At 35.3% G+C, this 12,274-nt stretch overlaps 1 protein-coding gene across 6 annotated transcripts in view; it reads right to left on the bottom strand.

Moving 5' to 3' along the window:
• VPS13B (vacuolar protein sorting 13 homolog B) overlaps positions 1 to 12,274 on the bottom strand; it is an 869,883-nt gene that overhangs the window by 218,294 nt on the left and 639,315 nt on the right. For all 6 annotated transcript variants that reach the window (XM_033202375.1, XM_033202376.1, XM_033202379.1 and 3 more), the window contains exon 35: positions 4,446 to 4,583. In XM_033202375.1, coding sequence (XP_033058266.1) covers positions 4,446 to 4,583 — 138 coding nt within the window. The remainder of the gene's footprint in view (positions 1 to 4,445; positions 4,584 to 12,274) is intronic.

Raw genomic sequence — 12,274 nt, 5'->3', positions numbered from 1 at the left:
CTTGTTTAGAGAAAATAATCCCTACAAAATAAATCTAAAAGGCTAAATTTCAAAAGACGTGAAGTTTACATCTTTTTGAAGAAAGCTTAAGTTTAGACAGTTATAATCAGTATTCCCTCTACCTTTAAGGGTTGTAACTTTTTTTTTTTTTTTTTGAGACAGGGTCTCACTCTGTTGCCCAAACTGGAGTGCAGTAGTGTGATCACAGCTTACTTCAGCCTTTACCTCCTGGACTCAAGCAATCCTCCCACCTCGGCTTTCTGAGTAGCAAGGACTACAGGCACATATCACCATGCCTGGCTAATTCAGGGTCATAACTTTCATTGTTACTACACCTTTCATTAAAGAGCAAGAAAAAATAAATGGAAATTAGTAATATAGTTCAAGACATTCTCTGGAATGATACTTAAATAGATATGCATACAGATAAAAACATAATAGTAGCTAAAGATTTCTAATGATAACACAATGACATTACCTAAAAACTAAAAGTATTACTTGTAGTGCTTTTATTATTTTTTTGTAATGCTTTTTCTTCAAGTAAAGGGAATGTTATTAGGGAACATTATAAAGCTGGAATTTGTTTGCCCAATCTCAACATAAATGATATTCCTCATAGTATCCTCCCTAGGAGCTGGAAAAAATATAATTTCCTTGAGTTGTCAAAATCTATAAAATAATACATTCATATAGTAAAAGCTGTTTTAATGTGTCCTGTTATTCCCATTTAATTAGTGGTATGCAAGTCTCACTATCTCCTATAGCCATTTGATTCCTAAATTAATGTAGTAGCATGCCAATCTGGCTGTGTAGTGAGATAATATAATTACTCTATGAAATAACATCTACTTATCTACTCTAAATCACAAATTGCTTACAGCAGGAAAATTTTTGTCTAAGCTAGTAAATTATGGAGCAGTTAAAGGCTGTTAGGTTACTGTTTTAGAGGAAGTCACACACAGCTGATATATCATTTAAACTAATCTTCCCTCAAATAAAAAGAATGTACTTTTGTTTAAAATGTTTTAGACTTTGAAGAACTTAAATCATCCATTGGATATTATATTCGATTTTCCATAATCAAAGCACCATTCTAAAAACCACTCATCTTTCTTTATCATTACCCTGTCCTGTTCCCCAAAATATCTGTGGTTTGGCTCTCAAAGACTGATCCTAAAAACAAAAATCATATATGATAAGTCATATGTATAATTTTTAAAAAATAATTTTGGTAAGAGTCATATAAAACTTGCTATAAAAACTACAGTCCCAGACCAACAGCATCTACTCTATCTGGGAGCTTTTTAGACATGACTTTCAAGCCCTACCTTCTAGAAGTATTAAATCACCATTTGCATTTTAACAAACTCCCCAGGGAAGTTTCAAATGCAGAATCAAGTTTGAGAAGTGCTGCTGTAAAATAACTATTTCAATTCATTTACTTAAAAGTTTAAATCTCCAAATATATTATCACTATTATAGCATGGACATAAAATCAGAAATTGTGTATATTTAATTCCCAACTTTGAGAAGTATCTTAAGAAACACAAAAGTACAACTACTTTAAAAAGTACATTTCTGGCCAGGCACGGTGGCTCACGCCTGTAATCCCGGCACTTTGGGAGGCCAAGGTGGGCGGATCACAAAGTCAGGAGTTAGAGACCAGCCTGGCCAATATGGTGAAACCCAACCTCTACTAAAAATACAAAAATTAGCCGGGTGTAATGGTGCATGCCTGTAGTCCCAGCTACTAGGGAGGCTGAGGCAGAAGAATTGCTTGAACCTGGGAGGCAGAGGCTGCGGTGAGCTGAGATCACACCACTGCACTCCAGCCTGGGCAACAGAGACTGCGACTCAAAAAAAAAAAAAAAAAAAAAAAAAATCACATTTCTACTACTGAGTCATGTTAAATGCCAGAATTGTAAATACATAATTTTTCATTTATTCATTGGCATTTGTCTTAAAATTCAGTTTATTTGGTTGCCTTGAAAATACTGTATCTAATTTACCATCAACTTTCAAATTCCATTTTTTTAACAACAATCAAATGTAAACTACAAGATAATTTTCTAGCCAAAATGAGCAAAATGACTGTGCCTAAAAATAAAACGAATGTGAAACTAAAACTGAGAAATAAGTAAATCCAAGTTTCCCCTGTCACTTTTCCATGAACTAACATGTTTTTACCCTATTGCATCTATTTTATTGTGTTCGGTCTTTCATGTGTGAACAACTCTGAAATCAGAAATTGTCTTCACACTGATGTAATAAAAAGGCACTGTATCACAGTGTAAATAGCATATGTTTTTTTCATTTTTAGTGGTACATAGAATGTTTTTCTACAATTGATAGTGGCTTACATGGAATGAAATATGGTACTTCATGCTCACTAACCAAATACTTGGACTCACACTTCTCCAGTCTATTACCTCACTCCAAAGGCTTCTTCCTACACTTTAACGACTTGCTTATCCTTCAGTTTCTTGCTTTCTTTCATGTATTTAAAACCATATCTAGAGTTTATCAAGATTAGAAATAGTTCTTCATACTTCTACACCTTTACAATCCCAGCACTAGAAAAATACGCTGAAGAAGAATTGGGCCCCAGTGACAAGGTCAGTGGAGATGGTTTCAGTCTCTGTTTAATCCATGACTGGCTTTCTCCATCTGTAGTATGGATCATAAGTACACTAGCATGCCACAACACATATACTCAACAAAGTCTATATATAAATATTTTTCCTTCCTTAAAATTCGTGCCTTGCCGAGTATTGCTAGAGATCTTAAGACAGTTGTAAAATCATCGTTTTAAATTCTTTTCTTTTTTTTGAGATAGAGTCCTGCTCTGTTGCCCAAGCTGGAGCGCAGTGGTGCGATCTCATCTCACTGCAACCTTCACCTCCCAGTTCAAGCAATTCTTGTGCCTCAGCCTCTGGAGTAGCTGGAACTACAGGTATGTGCCACTATGGCCAGTTAACTTTTTATGTTTATTTTTATTTTTAGTAGAGACAGGGTTTCACCATGATGGCTTGGCTGGTGTGGAATTCTTGGCCTCAAGTGATCTGTCCGTCTCAGCCTCCCAAAATGCTGGGATTACAGGTGTAAGCCACTGTGCCCAGCCTATTTTAAATTCTTAATGGCCAGGAGCAGTGGTTCACACCTGTAATCCCAGCACGTTAGGAAGCTGAGAAGGAGGATTGCTTGAGTTCAGGAGTTCAGGACCAGCCTGGGCAACATAGTGAGACCTCATCTCTACTAAAAACAAAAAACAAAAACTAGTTGGGCGTGGTGGCATACACCTGTAGTCCCAGCTACTTGGGAGGCTGAAGCAGGAGAATTGCTGGAGCCCAGAGATTGAGGCTACCGTGAGATATGATTGCACACTGTACTTCTGCTGGAGCCCAGGAGATTGAGGCTACAGTGAGCTATGATTGCACCACTGTACTTTGGCCTGGGTAACACAGCAAGATGATCTCAAAAAAATAAATAAATAAAAAATAAAATGAAATAAAATTCTTAATGAAGAAACTAATACTCATTTCGTGGGTAACACTCTGAAGCACTGTAAGTATAAAATAACAAAACAAAAAGTGAAATGCAATAATTTTTGTTAAATAAATAGCTAAGACTATATGGACATAAGGGAGAAATAACAGAAGAGGGGGAAGAACATGAGATGAAGGAAGAAAAAGACAGAGGAGGAAGATCGAGGAATAAAGACAAAATCTTTAGTTATGCCCAAATTAGTGTAGTATAGAAGTTAAGCTCTAGTCTTTGGAGTCATAAAAACTTAGGTTTGAATGACTCCTCTGTCACTATGACCTTAGGCAATTTACTTCACTTTTCTAAGTCTTAGCTTCCTTATTCATAAAATAGGAATAACTATAGTGCATGCTCCTAAAATGCATAGTGCCTGGGACATAATTAGCTCTCAAAAAATTTTGATATCTGTATCTAAAACTGAGTAGTTACTATGTCTCAAGCACTTTGCTAAGCATGTGAAACAGGTACATTTAACTATCAAATCTAAACTATCTATGTATACTGTCTTATGTATATATATCATGTTTCCTTCCATTCATCCATCCAGTCTATCCTCTTCATATACAGGTAAGAAAACTGAAGTAGAGAAGATTAGATCAATCACTTAAGATCATAGAGTTAATTAATAGAAAAGGTAGAAATAAAATATTGGGGCTTTGGCTTCCAGTCAACTGCTCTTTAATTGATAACTACCTTCTTGTCAGATTGAAGGTAATTCTTAATGCATATTTATATTTGCCTGTTGATCTCTAAAATGGGCAGCCTGAAAAGCATACACCTCTGGGAAAAAGTGAACTATTCATTTTTTGCATGGAATGTCAAGATTACTAACAGATCCTATATACATGTTAATATAGTTACATAAAAAATGTACACACATGTAAATTTTATGACTTTCTTACCTGGTCCATTCAGAAAGTCTTTAATCTGTAGTGTTATAAAGGAAGGTGGAATACCACTTTTGCTGTCTATTTCTCCAGGCACTGTCTGTAGCCAAACAGTGCAATAATCAAGGGCTTCAGGCAGAGTCTTCCCAGGATCTAAAGTGACAAAATTGAAATGAAAAACATCAATCACATCACAAACATCTCATTTTCATGTATGAGTTTGAGTTAATAAATGAGAGAAAAACTGGTTAAGTAATTGTATGCAAGCTTCATTGTTTCATTTGTTTGTACACATAAACAAGCACTCTTGTTGAAAAAGATAAACTATCACTGTACAACGTGGGATGACAAAACCATGTTTTCCAGAACTAGGACAAAGCGGAAAAAAAAATGTTCAAATCTGAATTCATATTATGAATGAGGGAAGGTAAAGTTTCTGTATTCTGAGCTGCTGTTAACAGTTTAATAGTTGGTTATTTTTTAAAATGTGATATTAAAAACAAATTAAAGGAAAAAAGGGTAATTTTGTCAGCTTAAAAAAAAGCATATAGATTTTCAAAGATACAGTAGATTGGTACTACTTAGGGGCTACTTGATCTGTTTCAGAGTTTTACTGACATTACAATCACTTTTTACTGCTAGGCCTTTGAAGTTAACCTCAGTAGCTTTCCTATAACCTTCTTCAATGATAAAATTGGTCAGTCTCTTAATAATCCTAATTATAATGAAAATGCGCTTTTTCTGTTTTGACTTTTTTTCTGTTTAATACTATGTATTTTTAAAATCTGGGTAATATTGTATATTTTTTAAAAAGTATTTTTGGTTATTGGTTGTGGCAAACTAAATTTGCTTTTTAATACTTAGGAATCCACAGCTTTTATTGAAATAGCTCTTTAAATAAAAACGACTGCTGTATCTTGGCGTACAGTGTAGTACGCTTTTAAAAAACTTCTAAATATTCACAGTTTTTCTTTAGTTTCATGATTGTTTTACTCTCTGTGTTTTAATGGTCTCTGAATGTCAGTTTTATAGGGATGTTCTTGCCATAGAGTCCATCTATTCAATTTTCAGTCTATTTGAAATGTGTTATTAAAGTATTATTTATTTTAGGTTTTATTGATTGGATTGCTTTCAAGAATAGCATTTACATACAGTGCATTATATTCAACATATGGTTATTTAGTATCGCTGTCATATGTGAAGTGGGCATATAAATTCTGCTTTGGAATTTGTATTTCTTGACCTTATCATGTGATCCTTATGAAATTTGGCACATATGAACCTTATGTGATTTCAAAGAAAATGCTGAAAGCACTTGATCATGATGTTAGATCTGTGTGGCCAAGATCAAACACTAAGCTAGTGCACTCTTCTCTTTATATCATCAGTGATTTTTAAAGCAGTGAGAATTTTAAAGCAGTGAGAATATGCATAGTAGATCCATCGCATAGTAACACTGTGCTATTCTCTCTTTTGTATATATAATGGTCAAGTCTGGTGAAAGGATGATTAAAAAGTCTGTTGCTGGTAGGATCTAGAATCAGTTTGTAGGAGCTATGTAACCTGCTAGGACCTGTGCATCTATTTTGGGTCCCACCACTACAGCTATCATCAAAAGTGGTTATTATCAGGTAAGTAGTACCATATAGATCTAAACAAGGAGACATAACTCATCATTTTGAAGAGAATACAATGTGCAGGTAAAACAATGATCTAACAGAAAACACAGATCTTAAGTGATATAAATAACACAATAATGAACAGAGATGATTAAATTGATGTAGAAATATTAATATGATGTATAAAAACTGGCAAGTAAGACTTAGGATAAGTAAAACAAGTTACAGTAACTGCATATTCAAACTTACATGGTGCTGAGAATTGTTATCCTTGTGGCATATTTAATCAACTTTCTACATTTTTCTAGAAATAAAGATTCCAAGTAGCAAAATAATGCATACTGAGGGAATGTGCATTAACTATCCTATTGTATATCAACAATAATTATAATAAGACACCAAAACTAAAAAACATAAGGCTGACATATATGACCACACAAAACTTTTGTCAAAGAACACCAAGAACAGAGTAAAAAGTCAAATGACAAAAAGATGAAGTTGTAACATGGGTGACAGTAAAAGAAAAGGGATACCATTAATATATAAAGAGTTCACATATTCAGTGTAGGTACCAACAGAAAAACCAGTGGATAGAATTAAGCAATAAATGAAAATTACTAAACAAAACAGTAAACAAAATCAAACAAACATTTAAAAAATACAAAATTAAAAGATACTAAATCTTAATAATTAAAGAAACAAATATTTTCAAATAAGGTAGAAATTTTCACCTATCAGACAGGCTAAGACTAAAAAAACTGAAAATGGGTCTATAATCCTAGCACTTTGGAAGGCCAAGGTGAGCAGATTGCTTGAACCCAGGAGTTTGAGATCAGCCTGGGTGACGTGGTGAAACCCCAGCTCTACAACAAAATACAAAAAAATTTAGCTGGGAGTGGTGGTCCATGCCCATGCCTGTAGTCCCCGTAGTAGCAGCTACTTGAGAGGATAAAGTGGAAGGATCACCAGAGCCTGGGAGGTTGAGGCTGCAGTGAGCTGTGACTGTGCCACTGCACTCCAGCCTGAGTGACAGAGTGTGATCCTGTCTCAAATAAAAACAAAAACAAAAACAACAACAAGAACAAAAAAAAAAAAAAAAAACACCTGATAATGCCTGTATTGGTAGTTTGTGATGAGAGGTCCACTCTCATTAATTCCTTTCTGGAGAGTATTTTATAATACATAACAGATTTTAAATGTGTGTATCACTTGACCTAGGAAATTAATGTGTAGGAATTTAATCCAAATAAGAAGTGTGTAAATAAACATACTGGAGAATTACCATAGGAAAAATAGAAAACAACCTACATATCCAGCAACAGATTAATGTTTAAATAAATAAATAAATAATCTGTATAATTATTTAAGAGAATCAAGAAGATCTATATGGCTGACATAAGACAGTTATTTTATATTGTTAATAGGGGGAAAAAAGCAAGCAGGTTAAGCATTTTCATTCATTGGCCATTCAGGATTCCTCATCTACAAAGAATTTATTTACACATTTTTCTCTTGAGTTCTTTTTCTTACTGATTTGTAGGAGCTCCTTACATATTTTGAGTATTAGTGTTTTGTTTGCCTTATTTAGCAAAGCCTTCCTCATGTGAAGAGGCAGTCATTTAACTGTATTCTGATGCTTTTTGCATGCATACTTTTTAAACACATATGGTAAAAAAATCTGTTAACTTTTACTTTATGAATTTATTCCTAGGTAATTATATATGTTCCTAGTTTCTTAAAGCATTTTTAAGCTTTTGTTTTTACCTTTAGCTATTGAATCCTCTTGGAGAGCACTGACTTATGAAAAATAGGAAAACTCTGCTCAGCTTCACTCTTAATCGGGGGTATACAAATTAAAACAAGAAATATAATTTTTCATCCATCAGATTAGCATAAATGTAAAAAATTGATAATATCTTATATTGGGGGAGAAGGAGAAGAAACAAATTCTCCCATGGATGGTTGATAAGGGTATACATGCAGTATTTTTGCATGAGCAGAGGAGAAGCCTGACAAAGAATGTTTATCAAAATTATAAATGTACATGTCCTTGGAATCAGAAAGGCCATCGGTAGGACTGTACCTTAAAGAAACACTTAAGAATATATAAGTAAGTGTCCAAAGAAGTTGACTGCAACATCATTTGAAATATTAACAATTTGGGAAATGTTAAACTAAATATCTATCTATAGATAAATATAAAATAAATTATGAATGCACTATAAATACTGCATAGAATACTATGCTGTTGATAAAGAGAATGGTGTGACTCTCATACACTGAAAGAGAAGAGCTTAAAAATGTATTGATCAGTGAATAAAGAAATAGGACACAGATTTAGTAAATTCAAATGTAAAAAAATCTATCTGCATACATACACACATATGCACGTTTTAAAAGTACTGTTGAATGATCATCTCTAGGATGATCCTAAACATATGCTGACATATAAATTATTCAGGACTTAAAGACAAAATAGCACTATTTACCAAGCATTTATAAAAATTAAAGGGAAAAAGAAAAACTTCAGTGGGTATTTGATGCCCTTCTCTCAAGGTATAAACTGGGGGAATAGCAAAGTCTGATAATGTAGATAAGAGTTTTCCAAGTAAGTGAAGTGGGTTTTGTGCAGTTGCCTCTCTTTTGGCACAAGTTAGAGGACCTGACCATCTGGCACCAAACTTAGGAGTCTACCCTGGACAATTTACAGGGGAGATGACTTAATAGGAGACACAATAAATCAACTGGTAATAGCAGAAAGCACAACAGAAATTAGAAATTAAAGCAACTGTAAAAGTCTAGGAAATCCATCCAAGGAATCGAAAATGACTATTTCCCAATAAAATATTAGTATACCTGGTTTTTAAAGTATGCCTGAATTTACAGGGTTGATAAAACAGAATAACCGAAATTAGGAACATCCAGAAAAATACAGGTTGCATGGTTAATGAAAATTGAATTCAGGACAGGTCTCGTGGTTCCTTTCCTGGTTTTTGCTAAACTCTCTACTTCGGATATGCCCGTAGTCATTAACATCAATAGAGGGAAGTATGCTTTTGTTTATCATTTGAATCATACAAAACATGACTCAGTGCAGCCAGCTCAAAATGAAACTCTGAAAGCAGCTGTAGTAGCAGAAAGGTGTGTCAGAATTCCAGAGAAACAGCTTAAGTTCAGAAGTCAACCTTTAGTCCCTTATGGTCTAATGGCTAGAAGATGAGGGGCATGACTCCTAGTCTTCCTGTCCTGTCCTCAATTTAACTTCTCCTTAATTCCTTCATCAGGTCTAGAATATAGGATTCATATTACACATTCTTCAGGGTCAACACACTGGGGAATGTATCAGATAAACTAAGATTAAAGGAGCCTAAGAATATAATGTAAATGAAATGACAAACAGATAACTATTTCATATTGGAAGCTTTCAGACCTCTTCTGGATTTATTCAAGTCATAGGAATCTCTCAAAAATAATAAACTCCTGCTGATGTTGATGAGCACATTTACACTGCTGTCCCTAAGCCAAAGAAACAGGAGAAAGTCTTATCTTATGAGGAGTAACAGAAGGTAGGAATATGTCAGAATAAATGACAAACATAAATTTATTCTGTTTATAAATTTGGTTCCCACAGCCATAAATTTGGTTCAGAGTGAGTTCGATCTCACTTTAATAAGGCATTTGTATTGACAAAGCTGTAATAATTGTTTTTCTTCTGGGTTGACCAGGTCTTAAAGAAAAACAAAACCAAAAAATCCTAATCCCCTGCCCCACATCTCATCATATTATGTCATAAGGAATACCTAAAGATTCAGAAAGCCCCAATTCAGTTCCCAGATGAATCAAGACTTTCAAGAAGACTCGATTAAGACTGTATTCTTCGTGTTTGTAGATTTGCTCTTCTTCAGAAAAAAACCTTCATTTCACTTGTTTGTCAGGGCTTCCAGTAAATCTGATAAAAGTGGTCTTTTGAAGTGCTGCTCACTATTTCTTTTAACCCTTAGCAAACATTCACAGAGTTACATATGTCTTTGGTCACCACTTGAATTGTGTAAACTACAACATGATTCAGTGCAGCCAACTCAAAATGAAACTCTGAAATTGAACTCACTTCTTTTCTTCTTCTTCTTTTTAACCTTTTATGCTTGGAAGCCAACCATACCTGAAAGCAGGTAGGCGACAGTACAGTGAGGAAAAGCATCTGACAAGGCCAGCTGGGGCAGAGGATGGGAAGGATGGAGACACCTTGGTTTGGAAGCCTAGGAAGCAGGCAAAGACTGGCTGTCACTTCAAATCACTAACCGGGCCCACTGATTCCATCAATTCCAACCCACCTCCTCAGGACTCCCTATGCCTTCCCACCAGTGAAATGCGAAATAGCAGCAACTGCCACAGCCAAGAGAGCGCTTAACACAACAGCAGTTTATGGACGCAAAGAAGAAGACAAGGGAGAATAAAGAAGAAAATGATGTTGATCTAAAAGTCTCACTCTACTCCTCTATTATAATAGATATTTTACTTTGAAATAAACAGATTTTTATGACACTTCACTTTTTAAGATTCAGTGCTCTTTATTCATATTGTAAAAAGTAGCAAAACTCTTTGTCTCTGGTGGATAACACTTAGAAGTATCCAATGTAATTGGACTTCATTATGTATTCAGTATTGTATCAAGGAAGTAAATAATCTGCAAGCCGAAACAGACTGCTTTCCATTTTCTAAACTAGAAGTTAGAGTGCTGATTCCTTTTCCAAAGGTGTCTGGGTGTATCAGCTTTTATACAAAGAAGGGACTGAAATGAGACTTTAAAATAATTTACAAGTAAACACCAGAACTTCTATTTCAGGCCGGGTGCAGTGGCTCATGCCTGTAATCCCAGCACTTTGGGAGGCCGAGGCGGGTGGATCATGAGGTCAGGAGGTCGATACCATCCTGGTTAACACGGTGAAACCCCATCTCTACTAAAAGTATAAAAAAAAATTAGCCGGGTGTGGAGGCGGGCACCTGTAGTCCCAGCTACTTGGCAGGCTGAGTCAGGAGAATGGCGTGAACCTGGCAGGCGGAGGTTGCAGTGAGCCAAGATCGTGCCACTGCACTCCAGCTTGGGTGACAGAGCCAGACTCTGTCTCAAAACAAACAAACAAACAAACAGACAGACAGAACTTCTATTTCAAAGAGCTTTCTGTTTTAAGGACGATCAAGCAGCTAGCCAGTAGGGTAGGAGGAAACACCTAAAGAGGAGTTAGGGTTGCAGGTGAGTGCTTAGAGATTCCTTACTCTCCCTTCCTGTGTCTCAATTTATTGAGACAAGTTGTTTCTAGAGACCTTCCCCCGCCCCCCCCCCGGCTTAATCCTTTTATCCCCAGCCAAGAACAAATAAAGGTGTTTCTTAACAGAACTTACAGAGAGAATTTAAAGGACAACATTTTGGAAAGTCCTATCATACTACATTTATTTGTAGTATGATACATTTATTTGTGTCTATCTATGAAACTGATGTTATTAAAGCTCCCAAGCAGCCTCTGTCAGAGGCCAAAGTTGTGATTCGTTTTGGCTATGCTCATGGCTTCAAGTGTAATCCCCTGCATAAGAGGTCATTATTAGAACAGTCACCTCTTGACCACTGGACATATAAAAGGCAAGCTACAAGCTTATTGCGTTTCATACATTTTTCTATATTTACTTTGAGAAAATATATTTTCTATATTTACTTTTTGATCTATAGTTTAAATGGCTAATTTTTTCTTTTTCTTATGTAGCCACAAAAGCAAAACTAGTCCATGAAGCCCCTATAAAGCTTGCAAGTTAAATTGTGAAGGAACCTAGATCCATTAAACATCATAATAATTCAATGTGAGGATAGCAAAAATCAACCAAGAAACCATTTCCAAATTGCTTTGGATGCAAGGTAAGTGCCACCATCTCCCTGTGGATATCCAGGCATTTGGCTAATTCTATAAGCACTGTTTCACATGCTCTACGATTCTGCATCTACACTGCACCTCATAAGATGTGATGGGAAAGGCAAGAGATTTCCTGGTTTGAAACCCCAGGTCTGCAGCCCGTAGGAACAGGAAAAGGAAGGGATTAAATTGGTTGCTGGAATGTTTGACCATCAATGTTCACTGGCTCTTACTTTTAGAACCAAGTCTTTCATATCTTGCTAGAAGGCAGTGTATTCTTTATACTTAATGATGCTAACCAGCAGATAATATGTGAAATATCAAT

This window comes from Trachypithecus francoisi, unplaced genomic scaffold, assembly GCF_009764315.1.
Source record: "Trachypithecus francoisi isolate TF-2019V2 unplaced genomic scaffold, Tfra_2.0 Lachesis_group7, whole genome shotgun sequence".
Taxonomy (NCBI): Eukaryota; Metazoa; Chordata; class Mammalia; order Primates; family Cercopithecidae; genus Trachypithecus; species Trachypithecus francoisi.
Note: the sequence above shows the minus strand (reverse complement) of the source record. Positions and strands in the feature narration are given on the sequence as shown.